The sequence below is a fragment of the Colias philodice genome, chromosome 9 (assembly GCF_061535455.1).
Source record: "Colias philodice isolate Cphi_HAF_F1 chromosome 9, ilColPhil1 Martin Lab GWU primary, whole genome shotgun sequence".
In the NCBI taxonomy this organism is placed as follows: Eukaryota; Metazoa; Arthropoda; class Insecta; order Lepidoptera; family Pieridae; genus Colias; species Colias philodice.
Window position 1 is genome coordinate 8369042 of NC_143094.1, and position 27589 is coordinate 8396630.

The 27589-nt window shown below is 31.8% G+C and overlaps 2 protein-coding genes and 1 long non-coding RNA gene across 7 annotated transcripts; 1 reads left to right on the plus strand and 2 right to left on the minus strand.

Moving 5' to 3' along the window:
* Positions 1–27064, minus strand: LOC149485979 (uncharacterized). 2 transcript variants are annotated; one of them, XM_089698675.1, is made up of 4 exons: positions 26676–27064; positions 23663–23798; positions 9553–9693; positions 20–128 (listed from the first exon to the last, which is right to left on the minus strand). In XM_089698675.1, the coding sequence occupies exons 1-4, from the start codon at positions 26886–26888 to the stop codon at positions 52–54; spliced, it is 567 nt and encodes a 188-aa protein (XP_089554801.1). In that variant the 5' UTR covers positions 26889–27064; the 3' UTR covers positions 20–51. The 2 variants fall into 2 exon arrangements, with proteins under 2 accessions (XP_089554802.1, XP_089554801.1); XM_089698676.1 differs by lacking the exon at positions 9553–9693 and having other exon boundaries at positions 1–128.
* Positions 2109–24641, plus strand: LOC149485980 (NAD(+) hydrolase sarm1-like). Of its 4 annotated transcripts, none has more exons than XM_089698589.1 (11): positions 2109–2536; positions 17955–18098; positions 18436–18584; positions 19315–19720; positions 20729–20974; positions 21090–22411; positions 22494–22729; positions 23060–23346; positions 23487–23653; positions 24171–24332; positions 24563–24641. In XM_089698589.1, exons 1-10 carry the CDS (start codon positions 2213–2215, stop codon positions 24310–24312), a joined length of 3423 nt encoding a protein of 1140 aa, XP_089554715.1. In that variant the 5' UTR covers positions 2109–2212; the 3' UTR covers positions 24313–24332; positions 24563–24641. The 4 variants fall into 4 exon arrangements, with proteins under 4 accessions (XP_089554715.1, XP_089554716.1, XP_089554717.1 ...); XM_089698590.1 differs by lacking the exon at positions 2109–2536 and adding an exon at positions 12033–12388; XM_089698591.1 differs by lacking the exon at positions 2109–2536 and adding an exon at positions 16150–16453.
* LOC149485981 (uncharacterized) lies at positions 24995–25433 on the minus strand. Its single transcript, XR_016316013.1, has 2 exons — positions 25082–25433; positions 24995–25031 (listed from the first exon to the last, which is right to left on the minus strand). It is a non-coding gene; the product is annotated as an uncharacterized LOC149485981 (long non-coding RNA).
* Positions 27065–27589: the final 525 nt, after the last annotated feature.

A 27589-nucleotide genomic window follows, 5' to 3' on the forward strand; every position in this document is an offset into this window, starting at 1 on the left:
CTTTCCTGTTTTGATCTGTGGCACGTATGACTTTCATCTTGATTTCCGAGTTCAAAGACATTTCCTTACTGGTTGGATTTTGTTGTACCGTTTTGTTTGTGCTTGTGTGATGAGCATTTCGAACTGACCTAGAAAAAAATATTTTTATAATTATTAATATTGGTACCTTATATGATGAGTTTTTAATATTTAAATTGTATGTTTTAACAATTTCTATAGGAGCATAAGATTAGTACAGATAGAGGCTTCTATTGTAATATTATGCCAGTATGTAGATCCTATTGTTAACAGTACATATTATATCGCATATGTAAAAATATTTAAATATCCTAGTATCTAAACAGAATCATAGAATCATCATAATAAATGTGTTACACCTTTCGATAGCAGCTCTCAATTATACATAATCTGATGTTTCCTCTAATGAATATGTATTTCATTATGAATTAAACAATTAAAAACTTACATAGTCTGTATTATATGGTTAATTACCAAAAAAGGAATAATTAATTTTTTCCACTTCCGTGCTTAGCAGGAAACGACAAGCGCTCTCTAGTGGTCACTGGCAAAACAATTGATTCGTGTACAGCTCTATCTAGCGGATATGTTCAAAACTATAAGAAAGGCTTCATTTTATTGACAGCAGAGTACAAAGCAATTGAGCAGCCTTTTCATAGATTGCGCTTTTTTTAAGACCCAGTAATAACTTTAAACGAATAGCTGCGCTACGAGGTTTCAACCGCAGACGAACTCGCGTGCCAAATAATGTATTTTGAGTTTTGACACATGAGTATAAAGTTTCATCAAAATTCGTCCAGTAGTTTGCGTGAAAGAGTAACAAACATCCATTGCACAGATAATAATATGTACTATACCAGTAAAAACTTTAGCGTTATAATATTAGTAAGATAGTCACTCAACTTACGTTATTTTTTTTATCAAGAAAAAAATATTCTCATAACAGATACGACTGGATTTGGTGGTTGTATACAGAATGATCACGAAAAATCCGTTAAAATGTCTTTAATATCCTTACTCAAAATTAATTTAATTTAAACGCAAGATGCAACATACATTCTTGTGGGTCTTTAGTTGGAGGAAGTGATATTTTATTTTGGAACGTGGAAGTTCTGTTCAAAACATATGTGATATATTGTAATTTGTATAGACCAAATATATCTACAATACCACTGAGTGTTTCAATTAATAAGTATTTTTAGCATTGCATTATTTAAATCAAGATGAACGCATCGGGAAAACCTTTCGGATACTTTGCCAAAAATATATTCGTGTGGGAATTTCTGAACTCTCCCTGATTTTCCTCAATCTCTTTTTTTAGCTATTTCAAACTATGCATTTTTACCTTTAGCAGATACTAGGATCTAAATTTAAGCTTGCTTGTTGCACCGAAGTTCATTCGAAATTCAACTGCTGAAAAATTATTATGGTTGAGTCGTTATTTAGCTTGACGATATGTACTTTATTATTATTATTATTTGTTATTGTCTTTGTGTCGTATCAGCTATTCTGATTATTTTATTTTAATATGGAGAGTTAAACTTAAAAATAATAGCAACGGAAGTACAGCTATGATTATTAAATAAGTCAGTCACATTTCAAACGACCGACTTTAACAATGGAACTTCCACAGTCCACACCCAAACAGCGCTAGTCTTTTTTATGTGCACTCAGGCACACACAGCTTTTGTTTTGGGGTAAGGAAGATCCTAACAAAAGTGTAACTGGTTTCTAAAACTTAAAAGTAAGGACCCATTTATTCCCTATAAGAAAATGTTAATGTTTTTTTTATCTTTTTCAATTTATATATTTACATAACTTTGTGAATAGGAATACTTTTTCAAATAAAGTGCAACTTATTCAAATATTGTAACATAGCGCTATTAGAGGAATACTTAATAAACGTTTCAAAAATATTTCTTTTTTCAATGTAACGATGTCAAATATACATATAATTCGAGGGGAACTAGCCCATATAAAGTAGACGTAGTCAGTGTTTTTATCATAGTCATCTTAATTTAAAATAGTATAATTGTACGTCAAATAACAAATGTACAACTCATAGCACCCAATGGGCACTACGATTCACTGGCAGAGTCAGGCATTCCGCGTTCCGGCGCCGACGCCGACGCGCCTGACGATCGACCGCGACGACTTTTGGTGGCCGAATATTACGAAATGTGCGCTAATCAATATGGGTAATGTGCAGTGTTATACAACCGAGAATCTAAATGAGAAACAAGCGAAGAACAAAAAACACAAAGATAACAAATCGCAAAAGGACAGTGATATACCAGCCAAAATGGGCGCGAAAAAAGAAGACCACACATCGAATAACACTGATAACGTGTGTAATTTCAAGCCAATAGAGAAAAATAATGAAAAATCGTTTGCGACGAACAACGAGAAATTGATAACGAATGACACCAAGGTTCAAGCGCCACCGATAGAAAGTGTCACTAAAATTGAGACGCAGAACAAAGATTTGGCAAATGGAGAACAAAGTGTCCCTGAACAGGTAACAATATCGCAATGGATTACGCTCAATGTTGCAAGGTCATATAATTTAAACGTAAGATCAATGTTATCTACGCATTTTTTGCGTTATCTTGAGCGTAATCCATTACTTGATATTTATATTTAAAATTTCTTATAGGTAATATATTAGGTAATTTCATTAGGTACTAGATAATAACGTCTTTTTTATATCAGTGTGTTACACAATATTCATAATTGTTGTCATGCTAGGCGAGAGCATGGATATTTCTTACGTTAATAAAATCGTGAAGTGTTGTATGTACATGTTAATTAGTTAAATACATAATACATATATGCGTAAACAGTTGTAGGACAGCTTTCTCAATTGAAATAAATATTACGCAAAATAGAAGAAACCGCATCGTCTAGATACTTGATAATAATACTAAAAGGAATTATTTAAAAAATTTAATATACCTATATATATTAATAAATATTTATTTGATTGTAGGACCAATTATTATTCAACAAAATTACTACATATAAAAGTATTTTTTTCTATTCCGGGTTTTCCGGTACAGAGGCGGGACGAGCAGGGGTAGCAGAAAATCGTTATTTTATATACATATATGTACATACTAGATGGTAGAGACGTTACTCTACCAGACTTAAGAAGAGGTTAAAACATCATATCATTATTTCGATAACATTTAACACTGATGGTGAGAGTAATTTCAAAATCCGTTGCGTCTTTATTAGCGGGTAAAAAGAGAAATACACTTGAAATAGAACTTCCATTCTCACTGTACACTGGACACTTGGACAGCCTAATTTTTTACATAGCATCTTATAAGTACAACGCGTTAAATCTATTAAGGTCCATTAGGCATTTTTTCTGTGATGATCTAATATGCAATATTAACGGCCAAGGACAGTAGATTTTCCTATCTGATCCAAGCTTTTTTTACACTCCATTAGGCGGTTGAAGTTTCCATGTATTAAAATTTAAAAACAATATATGAACGGAATATAAACCTTTTTTAATATTTTAAATCGCTGTGTGACTCTAATAATGAACGGATTCTAGTCCATTGAATAAAAAGTTCTAGAGTGCGTGAGTTAGTAACGTAAGATGTTTCTTCGGAAACATGTCAAGAGTCCCTAGGTAATAAACATACTAAAACCCCGGGCCACTAGGAGGAGCCCCGGAGTGGGGGGAGGGGGAAAATGGGTCCATTTTTTCATTTTTCGCTTAAATCTCAAAAACGGTACATGTTAGAGAAAAACTTTCAAGGAAAAGTTGAAAGGCCATAAAATTATCTACAAGTTGTACCTGAATCATTTTTTCCTATATCCTACCGTTTCTGAGTTATACGCAGTAAAACATGATTTTGGCTCAAACAATTTCCACATCAATCGATCAAAAAATATTTCTTTCTTCCAAAAAACTCAAAAGTGCAACTTGTGACCGGTACTGATAGATTGCTCTTAATTAGGTCTATAATTGGTAAAATAAACACATTCCTCCATGGAAGCCTTTAGGAGGAATCGATTGTCAAAATATTATATTATGGTAGTTTGAGTTACTGAACTTGATCTTTTTATTTTTTTCTTCCAAAAAACTCATAAGTGCAACTTGTGACCGGTACAGATAGATTGCTCATAATTGGGTCTATCATTGATAAAAATACCAGATTCCAACACGGAGGCGTTTACGGGGAATTGAATTTTATTAGGGTAGTTACGATACTTGAACTTTTTATTTTTTTTCTCCAAAAAAACTCAAAAGTGCAACTTGTGACCGATACTGATAGATTGCTCTTAATTAGGTCTATAATTAGTAAAATAAACACATTCCTCCATGGAAGCCTTTAGGAGGAATCGATTTTCAAAATACTATATTAGGGTAGTTTGAGTTACTGAACTTGATCTTTTTATTTTTTTCTTCCAAAAAACTCAAAAGTGCAACTTGTGACTGGTACTGTTAGATTGCTCTTAATTAGGTCTATAATTGGTAAAATAAACACATTCCTCCATGGAAGCCTTTAGGAGGAATCGATTGTCAAAATACTATATTAGGGTAGTTTGAGTTACTGAACTTGATCTTTTTATTTTTTTCTTCCAAAAAACTCAAAAGTGCAACTTGTGACCGGTACAGATAGATTGCTCATAATTAGGTCTATCATTGATAAAAATACTAGATTCCACCATGGAGGCGTTTACGGGGAATTGAATTTTATTAGGGTAGATACGATACTTGAACTTTTTATTTTTTTTTCTTCCAAAAAAACTCAAAAGTGCAACTTGTGACCGGTACCGATAGATTGCTCATAATTAGGTCTATCATTGATAAAAAAACCAGATTCCACCATGGAGGCGTTTAGGAGGTATTGAATTTTATTAGGGTAGTTACGATACATGAACTTTTTAACGAACTACCCTAATAAAATTCAATTCCCCGTAAACGCCTCCATGGTGGAATCTGGTATTTTTATAAATGATAGACCTAATTATGAGCAATCTATCTGTACCGGTCACAAGTTGCACTTTTGAGCTTTTTGGAAGAAAAAAAATAAAAAGTTCATGTATCGTAACTACCCTGATAAAATTCAATTCCCCGTAAACGCCTCCGTGGTGGAATCTTTTATTTTTAGCAATGATAGACCTAATTATGAGAAATCTATCTGTACCGGTCACAAGTTGCACTTTTGAGTTTTTTGGAAGAAAAAAATAAAAAGATCAAGTTCAGTAACTCAAACTGCCCTAATATAATATTTTGACAATCGATTCCTCCTAAAGGCTTCCATGGAGGAATGTGTTTATTTTACCAATTATAGAACTAATTAAGAGCAATCTATCAGTACCGGTCACAAGTTGCACTTTTGAGTTTTTTGGAAGAAAGAAATATTTTTTGATCGATTGATGTGGAAATTGTTTGAGCCAAAATCATGTTTTACTGCGTATAACTCAGAAACGGTAGGATATAGGAAAAAATGATTCAGGTACAACTTGTAGATAATTTTATGGCCTTTCAACTTTTCCTTGAAAGTTTTTCTCTAACATGTACCGTTTTTGAGATTTAAGCGAAAAATGAAAAAATGGACCCATTTTCCCCCTCCCCCCACTCCGGGGCTCCTCCTAGTGGCCCGGGGTTTTAGTATGTTTATTACCTAGGGACTCTTGACATGTTTCCGAAGAAACATCTTACGTTACTAACTCACGCACTCTAGACCCCCCTTGGAGGGACTCATTCAATGGACTATTCATAGAATGGCACAATATTTTTTTTGTTAAATTCTTATTCTTAAGACGATACACAAAAAAAAATCCACTGCTTGGCGGGCGGAGTCTAATAGCTCGCTATCGCGAACGCGGGTGTGCGCGAAGTCATTCTTGCAAACTCGCCGCGCTGCCGCTGGCCGACTCGGGACAAACATGTATGGAGTCGTCATACAGTTATAATATTGTTATGTACATATATTTAATTGTTGATTTATTGGTTTTATTTTCTTGCTTATAAACAAATAATCTTCTTTTTAACAACTACTTAGACATTATTAATAATTATTATTATTTCGTAATGTTTACTTTATTACAAAATAATACAGGTTATAAATAATCTTTAAAATAACAAAAAATATTGTTACTCTGAAAAAATGAAATGGTACTCAATAACGCGGATTACTTTAGCGGACTGCGGAATTGATTTAGATAGAATTTGATGCTGACGTAGATATTACATCATGCCCAGAAATGAAAGGTACTATTTCTGAAAGAAGTTATAAACCCTAATTCTTCTCAGTCAAAGTCAAGAGTGGAAGATATCACTAATACAGTAAAACTGATGCGAAACTTTGGATGTTAATTTGTATATTTTTTTGTTAGTTGTTACTTAATCACGTCAAGACTACATTACCAAAAACAGGATTCACGATATAACCTAATTCCACGCGGGCAAAGCCGCGGTCGGAATGATATTTTTTTAAATAAAAAAATTGTTTAAAAAAACACAAAATATATTGACGCATGTATTTATTTTTTGCACTCTATTATAATTGTAATTATTCATTACAAATAATCAAAATAAAATAGCCAGAACAAAGTTAGGCCCTGGTAGGGTAGGTAGGCAGGTACAGCAATGTGAGACGAACACTGGCTTATTTATACCAATAATAATGTATTAAAAAATAAAAACATTAAATTAAGTTTACAACAAAAATACATAATATTAGCTAATGTGAAAACGAATCAACCAATCATCCCACAACATTGAAATGTGCACACAAATATTCATCCAAATCGGTTCATGTGATTAGGAGGAGTGACTGCAGCGCCATCTTCCGGGCCCAATTGTGTTTCCAGATCACCCAGGAACTCAATTTAATATATGTACTTACACAAAATTTTTCGAAATGAAAACTCACATTACTATGTAAATATGAATATAAACCTGTTTTATTACTAAGCAATTTCCCGCACAGGTGTAGTAAGTATAAATGAAATAAATATCAACATCAAATTCTTTATACAACATACTTATCTACCACCTTCTAAGAAATGTAATTCTTGAAATTATTTCGTATTTTTTTTAAATATAATACTACTCCAATGAGCTCCTGTTCCATATTATGTCCGCCATACTTCCACTAAGTTCACCATGATTTTTTATTTCTTTGCACTTTGTTGCTTTTTGCTAAAAATGGAATCATGCGATAAAACCAGTAGAACGTTGATAACATACATTTTTGACTGAATAAAGGTACTTGCGAAGGAGTGGGTTCACATTGTGAACAATCAGTGGGTTTATTTTCCTTCTGGATTCCGGATTTCTGAAAAGATTATCTATGCTATAAATGAAAATATCTTACACATTCGATATGTACTTAAAACAGGGGTACATATCAAACATCGTCTATAATACAATTATCATCAAATTTAAAATAAAACCAACTTACTTCATTAATTTGTTCCAATTGTAAGCATTCTTTTTCCTCAAACCTTTATGTTTCTTCTTCTTATTTTCTTTATTGTCCCCATTTGTCTCATTTTGTCTTATCGTGTTGTCACCCTTTTTTACGATTGCGCGAGCGACACAAGTTCCCCGTGTGACGGCCGTAGCGGGAATGACTCGTGCAGCGATCGGGGTAGGAAGGTACAGGGCGGCTCTCGCTATATTGGCTGGTCGCGCGCTAATTTCAAGTATTTCTTGTTTATTTCAAAACCATCGCATATTTCAAAATTCTAAATCGGTAGACGTATAGGTTGTATATTTTATAGTTAATATCCAAAAAGTCGTAACTTTACGTTTGTTATTTTGAAGATGCCAGAGATTATAAAAAAATAACAATGAGAACTTTGTATTTTTTTTCTATCGAGAAAATATCATGGAATCATGTTTCTAAAACGGTAGACGTATTGTGTTACTATTGAACTTTCTTGTCAAGAATTTTCATCACGACAACTTTAATAATATAAAAATTACGAAGGTTTAAAAAGGGCCGTAAATGTTAGAAAAATTAATTCATCACCTTAAGCTATGAGTATTATACCATAGTCTAAGAATAAGTATTTGCAGCAGAAGTCAGAACTTGCAAATTATTGCCTGGATTAAGAAGCTATTTTTAACCAACGTTCTGACAAAGGAAGCAAGGATCTGAAGTAGTGATGTATTATTAAAATGTTTGTAGTGTGTTTATTACTGGTTTGAGAAGAGTAAAAAATTTGTATGGAATGTTTAATTTACACATAATTGTAATGTTTGTAACATGTTCACAAGGTCTACATACTTGGTATAATAAAAAATGAGTCAAAGTAAGCATAGAGCACGAATTTACTTAAAACGTTCAAATCTATAGTTGCTTGTTTCAATTATTTTCATTTCATAGCCTTTTTAAGTACCTACGTACTTATTACCTCATTTTTTAACTAGAAAGGAGGAACATTCGAATATCTTTTATATTTTAGATTATATTATAGTGTTTATTTTTTCGTATTGTATGTAGTGTATTTAGTAGGTTACGTACTATTATGTGTATGTATATTTATAAAATATGTAAGTATTTTATTATATTTACGTAAGTATATTAATTTATATACTTATTTTATTTTATTTTTATTGTTATTATTGTATATATTGTTTTTATTAATTATATTTTAATGCTTAATTTATTAATTGAATTTGCGCCAAGTCGCGTTCTAGCATACATTCCTTACCAATCAGGGTTGCCTGGAAGAGATTGCTTTTAAGCAATAAGGCCGCCTTTTAGTACGTATGTGCCGTGTGTTTTCCTTGTATCTTAATTGTAATTATAGAATAGCTTATTTATGTTTGGTATATTATGTACAATAAAGAATAAATAAATAAATAAATAAATCTTTTTGGATAGGAACTTGGAATTCTTGATGACAACTTAATTTTGAGTTAGGTATAATTCTAGAATATTTCCTTATACCTGAAACTATGAAACTAACAATAACTGATCTTTTAAAATATTTATACATTTTCATTATGAAATACTTACATGCGTAACTGTAGATGCGTCGAGTTGATAACTTTCTATGACGTAAAAGTAATATTGAAGCAGAGCCAAATTACAAATTATTTTGATAATTTATCTGTGATGTTAATGTTGAGTTTGCAAGAATTTATTATTTTATGTTTCAGGTTAATTATAAATTTAATTGGCACGACAGCTTAGCTTTTAACTACTGTCGTTAAATAAACATTTGATATTTATATTTAATTAAGATTTTGATAAAAAATTACACAATCAGTGCTTTCGCAGTGTACGTACCACCGCTAAACTTAATCTAAGATTTCTTGGAAGTATTCGTAAATGATAAGGCCAACTTTTTTGCATTATTTAATATGAAATAATAAATATTATATTTTATTGCCAAACAAGACAGACAGACTTTTCTGTATTACCTAATTACATATAAATACTTCTTCATATAATATACATAGATTAATATTTTATTATCATTTCTATAAAAAGAGATGAATCATTTGGTCGATCTTTGGCTGCAAAAATTGTAGCTATTTTTCAAACAAACCTGTTTTATCTCTGGCTGCTTTTAGGTTAATTGTTTCTCTTGATAAGAATATTACGTCATTAGTCTTAAACTTTGCAAGATTTCGTTTTCTTTGTTTGTAGTTGCCTACTGTTTTTTCTCTCCATAAGAACTTTCCTTGAGCTGTAACAAAAACGCTTAAAAAATGTTTAAGCCGAATTCGTCGTGCTGTTCTTGTGTTTGAGAGTAAGATGTAAGGATGTTAAGTGAACGTGAATGAAAATAAATTTCTCACAGGGGATATGGGAGACTGCATCACCCACTCGAGCAAAATAAATCGATACATATACTGATGCAGTATGCGCTTGCCATATATGGATCATATCTAGGGTTGCCAACCGTACTATAATATATAGTATTGTACTATATTTCGGGTCTGCGTACTATATATACTGTTGAAAACATATATAGTACGCAAAAATACTATATTTTCAACACCGACAAATGTTACAAACAAATCTTTAATTAAAAAAAAAATGGCTAAGTCATATAACCTATTGCGCATATACCAGTGGCGAGAAGAAAGAAACAGAAGTAGTGTATCATTAATAAAAAATGAGCTTTTGATTTATATTAATTTAAAAATTGAATGTGACAAAGCTTGATACTTTTATTTTAAACATAAAAATAACTGCGTTAAAAACAACCGACTTCAAAAACGGAAAAGTACAAAATAAAAAAGATTTGATATCATTAATTACTACATAATATTATTTAGATGTGCTTTTTATTAAATAGGTTTGAAGTCGGTGCCAAACACTTAGTATTAAGCCCGTGCACCGACATCAAACCTATTTAATAAATAGCATATCTAAATACATAATATGTAGTAATTAATGATATCAAATCTTTTTATTTTGTACTTTTCCGTTTTTGAAGTCGGTTGTTTTTAACACAGTTATTTTTATTTAATACTTTTTAGTGTATTTTTCAACACGAATCAAACGAGCCCAATCTCAATAAAGTTGAGTCAATGTATTATGTACTAAGTTCCTATGGCCACCTTCCGATTCCATCATCAAATCAGCTCTCAGTCATGATAATTTTTCATCGCTATCCAATTTACATACGTATACAAAATTTCAGCTCAATCGGTTACCGGGAAGTGAGTCAAAGTTACTTGGTACATTTCAATTAAGTCATCTAGTACAGACAAAAATGCTCATAAAATAAAAACTACTGGGCCTATCCGAATAAAATTTTTCTGGGATCAATTCGACACCATTCCGCATCGAACAAAAAAAGAATCACGTAAAACGGTTAAGAAACCTCGGAGTGATCAGTGTACATACTTAAAAAAAAATTATACCGGCCGAATTGATAACCTCCTCCTTTTTTTGAAGTCGGTTAAAAAAGCTGTTACACAGTGCAAGAAGTGCAAAAAAAATATAGTTTTTATAAAAATAAATATATATTTGTCAATTTTTTTGTTTTTCCTATAAAATACTATATTTTTTTTAAATGTACTATATTTTACACCTTTTTTGGAAAGATACTATATTTTGATGATGAAGTGTTGGCAACCCTAATCATATCCCACGTGAATGTTATGTAGATTCACTATATAATATCTCTACTATTTCACCTCTACTGTATTAAAATGCGAAACTCTATCTTTTTTTCACGCCTAAAGCACTGAACCGATTTGAATGAAATTATGATACGAATATAGTTTAACACCTGACAAAGAACATAGGATAGATTGTATTTTTATAATTCGCAAAAACTACAAATATTTGTCAATTTCCTTAGATATTTCCTAAAATTGAATGACTGATTATTTTCAGAATTCGAAGGAAGTAATTTACGATATCTGAAAAGATAGGAATTTCTTAGAAGTAAAGGCATAGTCAGAAACATTAAAAATATATATTTTGGATAAATTACATAATCTTTTCAGTTTTAAAATGAAATTTCGAAGACAATCATTTACTACTACTGTTTTTAGTTAAACAGATTATAGATTCAGTTGTTTCTCACATTAAATTTAAGTACATACGTATTATTTTATTGAATTGGTAAAAATACCATTAGGTGTCCTCCTCTTGTCCTGTCCTCAATAGGGTCCTTAAAATAAGTATATTATTTTATGGCATTATAGAGACGACGATGGACCAATAAGATTTCAGCATTAAATGCAATCAGCTGCATTGTTAATGCTAAAATGAACATGGTTACTTTACAATTCCAAATTTCCAAACAATTAAGGAAAACAAATAAAGTTTTGATATTACATCTGGCTCTAATTAAGTACAATTTTGACCATCGATATAAAATTTTCAGCAAATATTTTGAAAATACGATGCGTCATGCATAATTAACTAATAAATCGAAAATTTTATTTAATTCCTCAGAAGTTTTCCTGCTCTGTTCTACAATAAGAAAGAGATAGATATACGATAGCGATATAAGATGTTGCACTGCATTGATAAAAAGCAAGCGGAAAACTGTTTACTGTATGTACTGTATCAGTCCGCTAAGTAACTTGTAGAGTTGAGCACGGTATTTGAGTTACATTTTTACTCCTATACAATTATTGTTTCGTAAACATAACAATATGTAAACCTTGAAGGAAAGACTTGTTATAAGTGCAAATGAACTATGCTTGAAAAATCTATAATAAGTGTTACTTTATATTGCGTCAGAATATCTTTAAAAAATAAATGGTTTATGCAAACGTTATCATATGAAACATTGAAGTGAAGTTGATGTTTACAATTTTATTTTACAAATAATGGTTGTACCAAATAATGAAAATATGTCATCGTATACTTTTACCTCGTACTCGGCAAAACCAAGGAGTTTTCTGCCCAAGAAGGTAAGAAAAACAACCCAAACATGCGTGAAACTAAACTTATGACATTATGCATATTTTATGAAATTATTTATTTGATATGTTGAGGTGTTTCTTTTTTAGGGTTCCGTAGCCAAAATGGCAAAAACGGAACCCTTATAGTTTCGTCATGTCCGTCTGTCCGTCTGTCCGTCTGTCCGTCTGTCACAGCCGATTTACTCGGAAACTATAAGTACTACAGTGATGAAATTTGATGGGAATATGTGTTGTATGAACCGCTACAAAAATATGACACTAAATAGTAAAAAAAAGAATTGGGGGTGGGGCCCCCCATACATGTAACTGAGGGATGAAATTTTTTTTTTCGATGTACATACCCGTGTGGGGTATCAATGGAAAGGTCTTTTAAAATGATATAAAGTTTTCTAAAAAACATTTTTCTTAAAGTGAACGGTTTTTGAGATATCAGCTCTCAAAGTCGTAAAAAGTATGTCCCCCCCCCTCTATTTTTATAACTACGGGGTATAAAATTCTAAAAAAAATAGAGGTGATGCATGCTAATTAACTCTTTCAACGATTTTTGGTTTGATCAAAGTATCTCTTATAGTTTTTGAGATAGGTTGATTTAACTGTAATTTATTATATTTGCTGCTACGGAACCCTTTGTGCGCGAGCCCGACTCGCACTTGGCCGGTTTTATTTCAATATGAAGTAGGTACTATTGATAACTGACTGTTACAATTATGTTATTTGAGTAAGTAGTTGTTTTATAAATAATTAGCCGCTCCGCCCGGGTTAACCTAGGTTAGCTCTAGGCTAACCCGGGAAAAAAGGTGTATGCCACTCTGGAACAATGTTGCTTTGGGGGTAAAATACCTTTCAAAAATACGAGTAGTATCGAGATCATTTGGTATGAACCAACAAACAAAAAAAATTATCATATCACTTTACAAACATTAATTATCTATAAGGATAAGCGAGATAACTTCTATATTTGTTTAACTGAGAGCCAGATCCAAATTTGGTATGATAAGCCTGATTAAGGAAAAGAAATCCAGTATTTCTCCTGTTCTGGAACCTGTGTAAATAACCAGTTTGTAAACATGCGCTATCTTAACTTTTCTATAAAATGAATTAAACATTGCCGATGCTTTAATTGTTTTATCATTAATTTTCTATAAAATAAGCAGTATGCTATTTCGTTTGAGATGAAGATTGAATATTGAACATTGATGCCTTTAGTACTTGTATAATAATATTATCTATAATGCCTGTCTTAAAAAAATATAGCTTTTATCGCAAATTGTTTTTAATAATTATTATTAATTAACAAGTTTCAGTTTGCCAATTTACACGCGTGTTATCTGGAAAATATAGCCATGTGCTTACGAATTCATTCATTATAACTGAAATAAATATATACATATTAATATCAGTCATTGAAGTACTAGGAAATGAAGACATCTCCATCATGGATACAAACACATGTTATATTATGAAACTTAGAAGTTTACTGTTTTTCATCATCATTCATAGGGTCTATGAAAACCGATTAATAATACATATAATTAAAATAAAAACTTGAATAGATATTAGATAGAAGTTATAAGATCTAATCACATTATTTGTGTTGTTATTGATGTGTACATTCCAGACATAAAGCGTGTAACACACGGTGAAGATACTATAATATTTTATCTTAAGATACTGTAATATTTTATATTACAGTATCTTAAGGTATCCGGTATCAGCGTTCTGACCATCATTTTTCTTTTTGTCATTGCGTACTAAGACCCCTGTAGAACCGCCATCCTGTAACAATTGACCCACAAAATTTCGGGTCATTTGTAACAGGATGGCGGTTCTACAGGGGTCCTTAGTACGCAATGACAAAAAGAAAAATGATGGTCAGAACGCTGATACCGGATACCTTAAGATACTGTAATATAAAATATTACAGTATCTTAAGATAAAATATTATAGTATCTTCACCGTGTGTGACGCGCTTTATACATGCGTGTCTTGTCATCAACATATAAAAACATTAATTATATATATTTAAATAAGTCAAGATCATCGGATTTTCCATAAAATTTATTTACCTGAATTAGGTAAAAAAATATCCAATTAAGTATTACCTACCTACTTATATAACATTTTTTGAAAATGTTCTTATTCATAATTACAACGATTATCTTGTGAATAAAATATGTTAAGAAAATATTCGAGTCGATTTCCATACAATACAAATACAATAAATCATTTTAAAACTTTTTAAGTGATTGCATTGTGAAATACAAATCTTGTTTTTGAGATTTAAATATCATGAAAATTGAAACCTAACTTATTTATTTTGTAGCAGTATTTTTGGAGGTGATATTATCACCATGATAAATCATGATAGAGAAGTTATTTCCATCTTATCCACTTTGAATCTTATTAAATCGATTCATCTTTTCTTGTGAGATAGTGTAACAAGATTTAACTAAAAATAGATCTTATATGACGTCAATAAAGAGCATTGACCCTTATGCGTTATGGGAAATATTTGCTTATCATAAAGATGACTTTGTGTAGGCCTATATTTCGACAGAAAAGTAAAACAGATAAAAACTACAAAAGGTTTGTCCTACTTATCCTATCCAGTACGTAGGATAGGATAGGAAGTATCCTACTTCCTTCCTACTTACTATTATAAATGCGAAAGTTTGTGAGGATGTGTATGTGTGTTGTTACTCTTTCACGCAAATACTACTGAACCGATTACAATGAAATTTAGCACACATATAGAGGGTAAATTGGATCAATACATAGGATAGGTTTTATCCCGGAAATCCCACGGGAACGGGAACTACGGGTTTTTCATTGAAAACGCGGACGAAGCCGCGGGCGGAGAGCTAGTAGTTAAATATGTTAGGATAAGCTAAATAAACAAATAATTATAAGGTTATACAATATTTAAATATTTTGAACTACTACTACTAGGACGACTTTTAGCGATAGTCGAGTGGATTACAATATGCAATGATATCATACTGTAAATGTAAACAACATCAATGATTAGGTAACTCGATACTGTGCTATACACCACCTAGGTCGGAACTACATACCTCAATCATGATTGAGTAGGTAAGTTGTTTATTTTTAACGAAATTTTCCTCAAGAATAATTTAAAGTTACGGATGATACAGGATGTCTGACTCATAACCATGCATGAACTAACCTACCCACTGTGATAAGGAACCACGTGCTAGTGTGATGATTCATTGAACAACTTCTATACATTTTGAAACGTGCTCGGATAATGAGATTATAGCCGTATCTAGAGGCTAAACCTCTGTATACAATTTTCAGAAAAATCACGGAATAATCTATGTAGACTAGGTACTTATATAATGCGTTCATGTTGTCATTTTCATTCGCAAACACATTTTAATAAGGCTTACTATATTCGTACACTACATTAATAGAATGTAGCTAAAAAATCACATTCATTAAAAAATATATCCAACACAACATAAATTTAAAATAATATTTCCGCAGTATATAACGTGATTTTACACTAACCCAAAACATACAAGTATTTTTAAATTAATCTGAATTTAAAACATCTGACTTTTATTTATAAACAAACGAAACAAAACAATGCGATAATACTACAACTACTGTAGCCGCAAACTTCACCATTATCTAACACCACAATTAGGTTAAAGATGTGGTTTAAGTATATCACCTTACCAATTACCATGCTATAGGACTACAAATGCGAAGGTCGGAAGGAACGGCATTGACGCCGGCTTATTGTCAGTTTACAATCGGCAGTTCGTAGACACGCTGTGTAAAAGCATCACATTCAAGTTTGCCCACTCGCGATAATATAGCACATGTGTGATGTGACACGAATAATATTGTTTATCGAACTTGACATCGCATGTGATACTTCGCAATTCGTGATTATAGTAATATAGGTTAAATTAAACAGAGGAGCTTGAACGTAAGTGTAGTGAAAGTTATGTGTACGACAAGCGTGGGTATTCAATATTAGTATTTTAGGTAGGTACTTTTGAAATTGCGAAAATATAATTGTAGGTGAGTTTTGCGGTTAATATTATCTTCTAAATTAACAATTGTTTTTGTCTTTTTATACTTACAGTTTTGATGTTGTATGCTAATGTATGTTGTAAAGTAGGTAAAATAATATTAAATATATTAGAAATGTATCGCATAGTAACAAAAACATAAATATCTTATCAGGAAATGCATAACATGCGTATCTTTTGGATATTTGCAATTAACTCATTATTGCAAAACACGAATTTTGTAAAAATATAAAATTTTGAAAAAATATCAGTAACATAAAAAATCTTAAAGATCATAAATCTTAATAGTGTACCTGTACATAAAAAACATCGCTAAAATATTATGTTATGTTCAATTTATGAATTCAACAAAATTATCAATATGTAATAATTAATAATAACACTTGATACTTATATAAAAGTAAATCTTGTCATATACTGGCATAGTATTAATTAGCATACGAGTAATATAAATTATATTATGTATTGTATTGTATTGTAAATTGTAATGCAGTACCTAATGGCCTGATTGTTTCAAAGGAACATTTATAATCAAATGCATTTGATTTGCCACACTATGTATATATATCCAAAATTTCTTCATTTATATGCTGAATGAAAATATATTCTACTAATATTACAGAGGAAAGAAAACAATATTTTTAAACTTTGTATACATTCAAATACTGTACAAATTCGTTTACCAGCCGCGGAAAGCTGCATAACCCTCTGTGACAAAGGCTATACTTATTTATTCCCGGACGTGCGGCTATTAATAAAATATATAAATGTATATAAAGGAACTTTTTCGTATAAAAAAATATTTACATAGCGCAGCGGTAAAACGTATCGCAAAGCACACACAATTACGTCGTACCCATAAATTTGTGAGATTGTTACGATAATATTTCTAGAATCCTGAATCACTCGCGATCTCTTATAAAATTGACCTATTATGATACCACCTTAAATAATAAATACAATATGCATGGACATATTACTCATCGTTAAGCTTGAAATAAATACTATTTGAATAATAATCATCGTTTAGCATTTCATTATGTATTTATATATTATGTTACCACTAATATAAAACTTATTATCTATACCTACAGTTAATATTATAAAGCTGAAGAGTTTGTTTGTTTGTTTGAACGCGCTAATCCCGGGAACTACTGGTCCGATTTGAAAAATTCTTTCGGTGTTAAATAGTTCATTTATCGAGGAAGGCTATAGGCTATATATCATCACGCTAAGACCAACAGGAGCTCAGCCACGCGGGTGAAACCGCGGGGCTCAGCTAGTAGTATATAAATTTTAATTTTTAATTCAAATTTCATACAAAAACCTTGATTCCTTTTTTTATTGTTCTCGCATATTTATGTGAAGCCTATTAAATTAAATTTTTGTGTAATATGATAAGTATTCAAATTATATTACTATTTTACTTCAGGGTCGAAATAATATGTATTTTACTATTTTTACTCTATACTATGTATATCTTGTTAAAGGTTCCTCCTTCTTACGCAAGTTTGAACAATAACATGAAACAAGATGAGAGATCAAGTTCAATGGAAACTCTGAAGAAAAATAACCAAATATCCAGAAACAACTTTATGATGAATAATGATATTTCAATCCCTACAAATGATAAGGTATTGTTTATATTTATAAACGTAGATAATTTGTAATAATTTCACCCTATTAGGTTCCCCAGTTGGGGAGCCTTCTTCCTATAACGGTTAAGGTTCCCTAAGACATGTAATTTTTATTACATGTTATTTCACCTCTTTAACCAGAGGCAATGTGAACAATATACTTAAAAATAGATTGAAAAATAAAATTTAGTTTAATAAAATAGAATAAAATTACAACCATGTAGGTAGGTACTATTTTATTCGGCAACCTGAACCTGGTAGCAAAATTGCCATTATTTCCCGAACGAGTGGATTTAAGAAGTCGAAAATATACTTCTATTATTCTTTATTACAGCCGCAAAATATTAACAGTATAGCAAATCAACGTATTCAAAGTTCATCTCAACGCGCCAGCTCACTGAAATCAAATCTAACCGAGTTGCAGAGTTCGATATCGGAAATGAAAAACCTGAGCAACTCTAGTAGCTTACAATTTGGTCAAAGGTAAGGTTTTGGACAAATAATATTTTATTTTTATATACTATCTCAATATTGGCGAAATTATAATATTATCAGTTCACCAAAGTCGATTCCTTAGTGCTGTACCATCTTAAAGCGCTATATATAACTACATTTACGTTTAATTTTTATTTAGCAAGGTATATATATCTACACTATCTACACTAATATTATAAAGAGGAAAACTTTGTTTGTTTGTGTTTGATTGTAATGAATAGGCTCATAAACTACTGAACCGATTTTAAAAATTCTTTCACCATTCGAAAGCTACATTATCCATGAGTAACATAGGCTAGGTTTTATCCCGGAAATCCCACGGGAACGGGAACTATGCGGGTTTTTCTTTGAAAACGCGGGCGAAGCCGCAGGCGGAAAGCTAGTTAGGTAATAAAGTATAATGTGATAATTACACTTTAATAATTCCCCGTATAGCGTTAACACGCACGACCCACGCATGGCACAGTGTTCATAAACAACATGTAAATAATGTTTATAGTAAGTCATTGCATAGGTATTCCTTATAGCTCAGTTGAATCCGAATACGTATCGATTTAAAACAAAATCGATTCATATTTATTTAGTTAAAAACGTCCACATTTATCATATTTCTACAAACATTCAGAATTATGATTTATATGAATGAACAGGATAATTACGTTATTAATAATTTCTAATGTAATAGCAGTCATTTATGAAAATATCTGCACCTTTTCAGATGCAAAAAGTCAATGGAAGATATTTTAGAAACCGATGGAGCGACAAAAAATAATATCGGAAATAGTCAAAATTACATCAACAGATTTGGAATCCAACAAAATAACATTGGGGATAAATTAATGTTTGTTGCTGACTCCAGCAAACTTTTAAATAACAGACAAAATTTCTGTGAAAACGGTTCACCGAATGATTTAAAATATAGTGCTGCTCGCACAAGCTCAGCAAGTTCAACCAGCTTAGTCACTGATGGTTTTAGTGCTTCAAAATCGGCAGCGAACAGTTCGAGATCCAGAAGGTTTCAACAAGGAGATATGTTATATGCTGATCAAAGTGCAGTCGGCGCCACGCAAAGATTATTGCAAGCGGAGAGCCTTACGGCAGAACAAAATGCAGCATACCAACGAGTAAGTAATATCTAACCGAACGAACGACATAATCAGAAAAACTGCACAGTACTTTGTATTTTAGTCACGAGAGTCTATGGTAGTTATCATACCTCACTGGTTAGTAAGGCTAAAAACGCGCCCCGAAGGACACAACCTCGCGTGACATAGACCGATCAATAGAATCCTAAAATGACGTCTCAGCAATGCGCCGCTAACCCCTCAGTATAGCAAGTTCCCTTCGCCTGAGCACAACTAAGTTTCACGATGTCACTATTATGTAACCACGTGCGCGCTTTACTGAAGCGATAGACGCACGATGGCTGCAAAATTAGTTAATTGGACGACAAGGATTCTCCGTCGAGGAGGATCGCCGGGCGCGGTGAGATCATTCGTCTCAACTTGAATGTAAATAATACGCTTGGAGGAAAGATAAATTGTGAAATTAAAATAAAAGAACTCTAGTCAATTCATTAATCATAAATTATAATAAATTATTCAAAACAATTTATCGACGATTTACCTATTAAATGAAAATACTCTAGAATCTAGTTCATCTTGTAAGTGAGAACGTCATCAAAATCAACCAAAATGTTTATAATGGCCGCGTAACCTTGTTCGTTGTGAATTATTGATATTGCCTATTGCATAATGAAGTCCACCTCCGTATCCTGCGTTGGGCCTCTTGCCTGGAACATTCTCTATCACCGTCATCGGCCTGCTATTATAACATCGCGTATACACAAACTTTAAAATATCTTCATATGCTCGCGCGATTGGCCTATATCCAATAGAGCATAGATATTACTCAGTACATAATCCGAGCCATGACGCGCGGTATCTTTTAATACAAATATAACAGTTTCAATTAAATTCCACAAACCAGCTATTATACTTTTAAATATGTATTCGAAGCGACGTCCAAAGCCCAATTTGCGTATAATTATTCCAGTAAATATGTATTTATTCAAGGTACACTCACGTATCGTGTGATTTTAGGATTTGTGTCAAGTGTTTATATGTTTTTAGGAGAGACAGACGCTGCAAACAGCAGAAATGAGGACCCAGGAGGCAAATAATATGTCAACATGCAGCTCTAGACTGCAAACGGATGCTTTTAGTGCTGAGAGAAAGGGAACAGCTACATCACAGGCCCGCCAGACGGTCAGTTCAAGTGGAATTTTTACTCACAAGGAACATTCAAGTGTAGCACATTCTAATATGACTATATCAAGTAAAAACATCTCATCAACAGCAAAAATGCTTTCATCGCATGTAAGTACTTATAATAATCTAAATATTATTATTATACATAAGAATATTTGACTGATTATTAAAGGATATTCGTTAGGTAGTACATTATTAATAAAAGTTCATGTTACAATTTCAGTCTGATGGTCTATTAAATGGAACTAACAAACCCGTTGGAAGTGATCTACTAAATTTAACTTTTGAAGATTTAGACGAACTTAATCTTCGTTCAAGCCAAAGTGAAATAGATGCTGCTAAACAAAAGTATACAAATAGAATGAATGCTTTTATATCTGCTATTAAAGAAGATAAAATGGATAACAACTACACATCATTACACTTTAACAAAGTAAATGAAATGTTAAGAAAAGCTTGGGCTGTACCTACGTATGGTCATGATCTAGGCAATTCCCTGTGCAATACGCTTCGGACTTCAGGAGGTCTAGACTTATTGATGGAAAATTGTATGGAATATAAGAATCCAGAATTACAATTCTCATCGGCAAAGATCCTTGAACAATGTCTCACAACCGAAAACAGAGAATACGTTGTTAAAAACGGTTTGGAGAAAGTAGTAAATGTAGCTTGTGTCTGCACAAAAAATGCAAATTTAGTCGAATACTCGAGAATTGGTACCGGAATATTGCAGCATTTATTTAAACATAGTGAAGGAACGTGTAGCGATGTTATAAGATTAGGAGGCTTAGATGCAGTTTTGTTTGAATGTAGAAAAAACGATATTGAAACATTGCGACACTGTGCTACAGCACTGGCTAATTTGTCACTATATGGTGGTGCAGAAAATCAAGAGGCTATGATAAAAAGAAAAGTACCTATGTGGCTATTTCCTCTCGCTTTTCATCACGACGACAATATCAAATACTATGCATGTTTAGCTATAGCAGTGTTAGTCGCCAATAAAGAAATAGAAGCAGCTGTTTTAAAATCAGGCACTTTAGAATTAGTAGAACCATTTGTTACTTCACACAATCCATCAGAATTTGCCCGCTCAAATCTTTCTCACGCTCACGGGCAGAGTAAACAATGGTTACAAAAATTAGTCCCAGTTTTGAGTTCAAAAAGAGAAGAAGCAAGAAATTTAGCGGCATTCCACTTTTGCATGGAGGCAGGTATAAAGCAACAACAAGGAAACACTGAAATATTCAAAGAAATTGGTGCAGTTGAGCCCTTAAAGAAAGTTGCAAGTTGTCCAAATGCTGTAGCTTCTAAATATGCTGCTAAAGCATTACGGCTCATAGGGGAAGAGGTGCCGCATAAACTATCACAACAGGTTCCCCTTTGGTCTATTGAAGATGTTCGGGAATGGGTGAAGCAAATAGGTTTCCTCGAATATGCAAATAACTTTTATGAGAGTAGGGTAGATGGTGATCTTTTACTGCAAATAACAGAAGATAATTTAAAAGAAGATATCGGATTAGACAATGGAATCAAGCGAAAAAGGTACTAACTTAATAAACATTATTATACTGGTTTATTAAAGTAACTGAGTCTAGAGTATTTATAATTTTTGAATATATTTCAGATTTGCAAGAGAACTTCAGCAGTTAAAGAAAATGGCCGACTATAGCCTTCGTGATACATGTAGTCTTCATGAATTCCTACAAAGTATAGGTCCAGAATACACCGTTTACACGTATTCTATGTTAAACGCTGGTGTCGACAAGCAATCTATTCTAGGTTTAAGCGACGAACAACTAGAAAATGAATGCTATATTAAAAATAGTATACATAGATTAAGAATATTAAATGCTATACGAGGTAAATACATATTGAATCATAATAATTATATTTAAAAAAAGAAAGTTTGTTTTTCTTAAATATAGTACCTATGCTATTTACGATTGTCATTACACATGCTTTAGAAATGACGTAAACAAGTCTATTAACAATCTAATTATAACATCTTTAACATCAGACTGTTCATTTTCTTCAACCGATAAGTACCTACATACGTTATAAAAGATCTTTTATAAAATTATATATTTAAATAATAGGGCTCCTTGTTAAAATGTTATTAATGCTTTCTGAGATAAATATATCGAAATTTGTAAAATTGAAACATTTCTTAAGAACTAACCTTCATTCCAGATTACGAAAGTCGATTACCAAGTCTTGAAGAAGATAATATGGTTAAGAATTTGGACGTATTTATTTGCTATAGGCGATCAAATGGGTCACAGCTGGCTAGTTTACTCAAAGTACATTTACATTTACGAGGATTTACGATTTTCATTGACGTGGAGAGATTAGAGGCGGGCAAATTTGAAAATTTACTTCAAAGCATTCGGCAAGCAAAACATTTTCTGCTAGTTCTTACACCAAATGCTTTGGACAAATGTAAAGAAGATACTGAACAGAAAGACTGGCTACATCGGGTACTTATAGACGTTTTCCTTATAATATATAATATTTTTAGTTTTTACGCAAGTTCGTCCATTGGAGTATTCCGTTAAAATAACTGGATTCAATTTTTTTTTAATCTGCTGACTAATATAAATAAACAACTAACTTACAGGAGATAGTGGCAGCGTTGCAGTCGCAGTGCAACATAGTGCCGATAATCGACAACTTCGAGTGGCCCGAGCCGGAGGAGCTGCCGGAGGACATGCGCGCCGTCTGCCACTTCAACGGCGTGCGCTGGATACACGACTATCAGGACGCGTGTGTGGAGAAACTGGAAAGGTAACTTACACGATATGATGGCAGCGTTGCAGTCGCAGTGCAACATACTGCTGATAATCGACAACTTCGAGTGGCCCGAGCCGGAGCAGATGCCGGAGGAGATGCGCTCCATCTGCCACTTCAACACGACGCGTGCGTGGAGAAACTGGAAAAGAATGTTAGCTTTTTTATTTGAAAACAATAAACAAAAAAAAATTGGTTGTCTGTAAAGTCGGTTTACTGACGATAGTTGAACGTGACAACGTCTGATTGTGCTTCTTTGTCGCTCGTTCCGCGCTCTCGCTTGCACTTCAAGCCTAAATGGAACGCCTCAGAGCGAGGTAACGCCGAGTCATGTTTTTTCGTGCGTGCAGCCGGCTCTATCGAATTATAAGACGTTGTCACGTCAAAAAATATCCCAAAGAGTTCAAGCATTGAGAACTCATTGTCGATATGAGACTCGTAACAGAAATGAAACCTGATAGCATACTGCATTGTAATTGTTGTGGATTATTTTATAAATATCTTTTTTTTTCAGTTTTCTACGAGGTAAATCAAATCTGGCAACCCGATTAGAAGGCGCACATCGTGGACCAGGACACATACAAACACCGTGCACAGCCAATACTAGTAGAGGACCTCCAAATTATCAAAGAATGCAATCAACAGAGAATGACTGAATACATTTAACTAGTCTCAGGTAATATTTATTATTGTATGGAGTTCATAACAGGTTTAAAATTTAATTTACGTACTATTGCCATCTATAAAGCCCTCTGACCTTTGCGTTATTACTGTAGTCAAATTAAATAATAATTTATTAATTGCATTACTTAAATATATAATATATTTTGTTGTGTTGTTTTATATTATTCATAGAGGTACAACAATTTTCCTGTCTAATTAGGCCATTCATTTTTTTTGTTTCAGATTAAACATCACAGAGGTCAATACAGCAGAAATAATGTTGAAGAAAATATTGAAATACTTGTTTTTTTAATTATTTATTTTTGCAAAATATTTGTATTTGAAGTCATCAAATTAAATACAATTCATTTAATTAAAATATATCATTTTGTGTTTCAAAATGTAATTATTACTGTATACTTTGGGTTGTACACACAACTAGTAAATCTAGGCTTTGTAATCTCAACGAGAGAATGACAAATAATAATGTATTTCAAGACATTATTAGAAAATATTTATGAATATTGTAGCACTGATATATTAATGGTTTGCTATTCGTTGTAGCATAGCAAACGGTGTTGTACTGTTTATTTATATTTATGTAACCGAAAATTATTATTTGTTGCATGCCAATAGAATAGTACAAAAGTGTTGAATGTATTTTTTATCTGTATCAGTATTCGGAATAGTGTACAAATATAAATGCAATAACCTTAGAGTATGATGTATTACTAGGTAGTATAAATACTCTAAGGCAATAACAAACAACCATGATATGCATAATTTATTTATTAATATTGCAGTAAATTTTAAAATTGCCTTAAAATAATCACTCTCAACTAAGTCATAAGCAGCTCTTATATTATAACAAAATTGTTATTTTAGGTACATAGTGATTGCATAATAGGAAAATATATACAATAAAAAATGTTTATAATATATATTTGTGTTTTATTTTATTTTCAATCTCCTTATTATAACTATAAATAAACTATTACTTTAATGTATTTCAAATCCACATAGTTACCTAATAGGAAAAGTTATAAATTTGAAAATGCTACAAATATTGTTTTTTTTAACTATGATATTGATAAAAGAGATTTTACAACTTCAGAACTTCTATACTATTACAAATATTGCATTGACTATATTATGAATTGAAATGAATTACATATATTCATTCTAATAATGAATTTAATTACAATAATTAATATTTTTGATTGAATTTTGGATACACCAGCTAATAATGATTCAGATTCTATATTTTATTGGATATAAAAAATTGGACAAGTACACACATCAACAAAATCTAAGGATATTTTGTTTTACATCGAATATCTAAAAATCTATGTAGAATTTTCTAATATATAGTAAAGCTGCGTTTCTACAAGAGATGTGCTGATGCATAGCGAGGGATGTATTCTTAAAGAACCAATAGTAAATACAACAAGAATGTATCGCTTCATTTATGTAACGTAAATGAAACAACATTCTACTGGCTTAAGCTACATTCTCATTGTTACATACCATAGGCATGCACAACAGAATTTAAGACAGGTGTACTGTGCAAGCCAATCTCAAGCTTGAATATAGTGGGAGCCATGAGCGGCAGATACCCGGCCTTGCAACAACAAGGAAATTCTTCATAGATTTTTAGATAATTGATGAAATATAAAATATCTCTAGATTTTGTTGATGAGCATATACACCCTAATCGGGTACTAATAAAATATTTCTTTCCAATGGAATAGTTTGATTAAAGTGACTATCTATTGTCACCAGAGAATGATCAAAAGGAGAATGAACAGCTTTACATACACTTATAATTATTGTAAATATATAAATTTAAATTTACACATATACAACATAATGTTATAAAATATCAAACAGATTTAAAAAAATGTCTGTGGAACATACTTCAATTAATGAACATAAATATGGTTACTTATTATCATATAATATATATAAGTAGGTAAGTAAATATATAGAGAATAAGTTTAAATAAAATCTATAATAAAATAAATAAAGTAAATTTCTCTAAGAAAAAGTGCCTCATCTCTCAAGAATATCCAAAACTTGAAGTGTCCTAACTATAAGAAAGTATATTTTTAATTGAACAGACAATTCATGCATTAAAAACAATAAATGACTTTCATGAAGGCAGATTTACTTGTATTGAAAATGAACATTCATTACAACCAACTATCACAGAAGGCGGTATCGCATCACATGTTTCCAAATAATAAAGACCACTGCATCTACAAGGATATGTGTATGCACCATCAGATACATCAAAAGTCATTTCTGATAATGATATTGTTTCGTATAACAAAAGATTGGAATGGTCATGGCATACCAATTGAGCGTCAAACTGTTTGCGACTTTCAGGATCCCTTAGAACTGACCACGCTTTCTGAATGAGTAGAAATGTTTCATCTTTGTCACTTTTGTCCGTTTTGTCAGGATGAAATAACAACGCTAGTCGCTGGTAATTCCTTTTCAATTCTTCGTGAGTAGCGTTTCTTTCGCATTTCAACACCTTATAGTAGTCCACAATGTTTTCACTCATTTTACGTATTTATTAAATTATTACACTTCACAACGATAACCAAAAGGACAGCAAATCATTAATTAAATTATTCAAGATCAATTGAATCTCGTAATCGTATCGTACAGATTGGTTGATAAACTTTTGTTTAAAATACAATAGTTATAAAAATTCAAAATGACAATAATTATCGGAAGAGAGGCAACAGCTGTTTTTGACAGAGTTGTGTTCCGCTTAATGATCATGGATCATAAGCAAAGTAACATATTATTATTATTTTGTTATTTAAAATAGTAAATAATTTTATGATTCATGTTTTAATATTGAAAAATTACTAAGGAATGATAAGCAATAAAGCTCCTGTAAGTCTTAGTCATAGGTTAACTTTAGTTCAATCTACGTAGAAGCTTCACGATACATGACGTTTCCTATGTACGCCTTGATTACGCAGAACGCATCTACAGTTTCAAAGTGTTTAAAACTCATGGAAGATTCAACACAGCATAATAAAATAATTAATAATATCGAGTAATTGTTCAAAGGTAATCACTACTTACATAATATTTAATTACATGATCTAAGATATTATTAGTTAGTAGTAAGTTTGTATGTAACCGATCATTTAGATCCGATTTTGACCCACTTTACGCGGACAGATATAATTCAAACTCTGTTCAGTGTTCACTTATCAATTAATATCAGTAACAATACAATAATTTCAT

Coding starts and splice junctions, on each gene's coding strand:
- LOC149485980 (XM_089698589.1), top strand. CDS start 2,213: ATGGGTAATGTGCAGTGTTATACAACCGAGAATCTAAATGAGAAACAA. Junction 2,537..17,954: donor AACAAAGTGTCCCTGAACAG/GTAACAATATCG, acceptor ATCTTGTTAAAG/GTTCCTCCTTCTTACGCAAG. Junction 20,975..21,089: donor CAAAAATGCTTTCATCGCAT/GTAAGTACTTAT, acceptor TTACAATTTCAG/TCTGATGGTCTATTAAATGG.
- LOC149485979 (XM_089698675.1), bottom strand. CDS start 26,888: ATGAGTGAAAACATTGTGGACTACTATAAGGTGTTGAAATGCGAAAGA. Junction 23,799..26,675: donor AACAGTTTGACGCTCAATTG/GTATGCCATGAC, acceptor ATTCTTTTCCAG/TTTCTCCACGCACGCGTCGT. Junction 9,694..23,662: donor CAACGCTGCCATCATATCGT/GTAAGTTACCTT, acceptor TTTTTGTTACAG/CTCAAGGAAAGTTCTTATGG.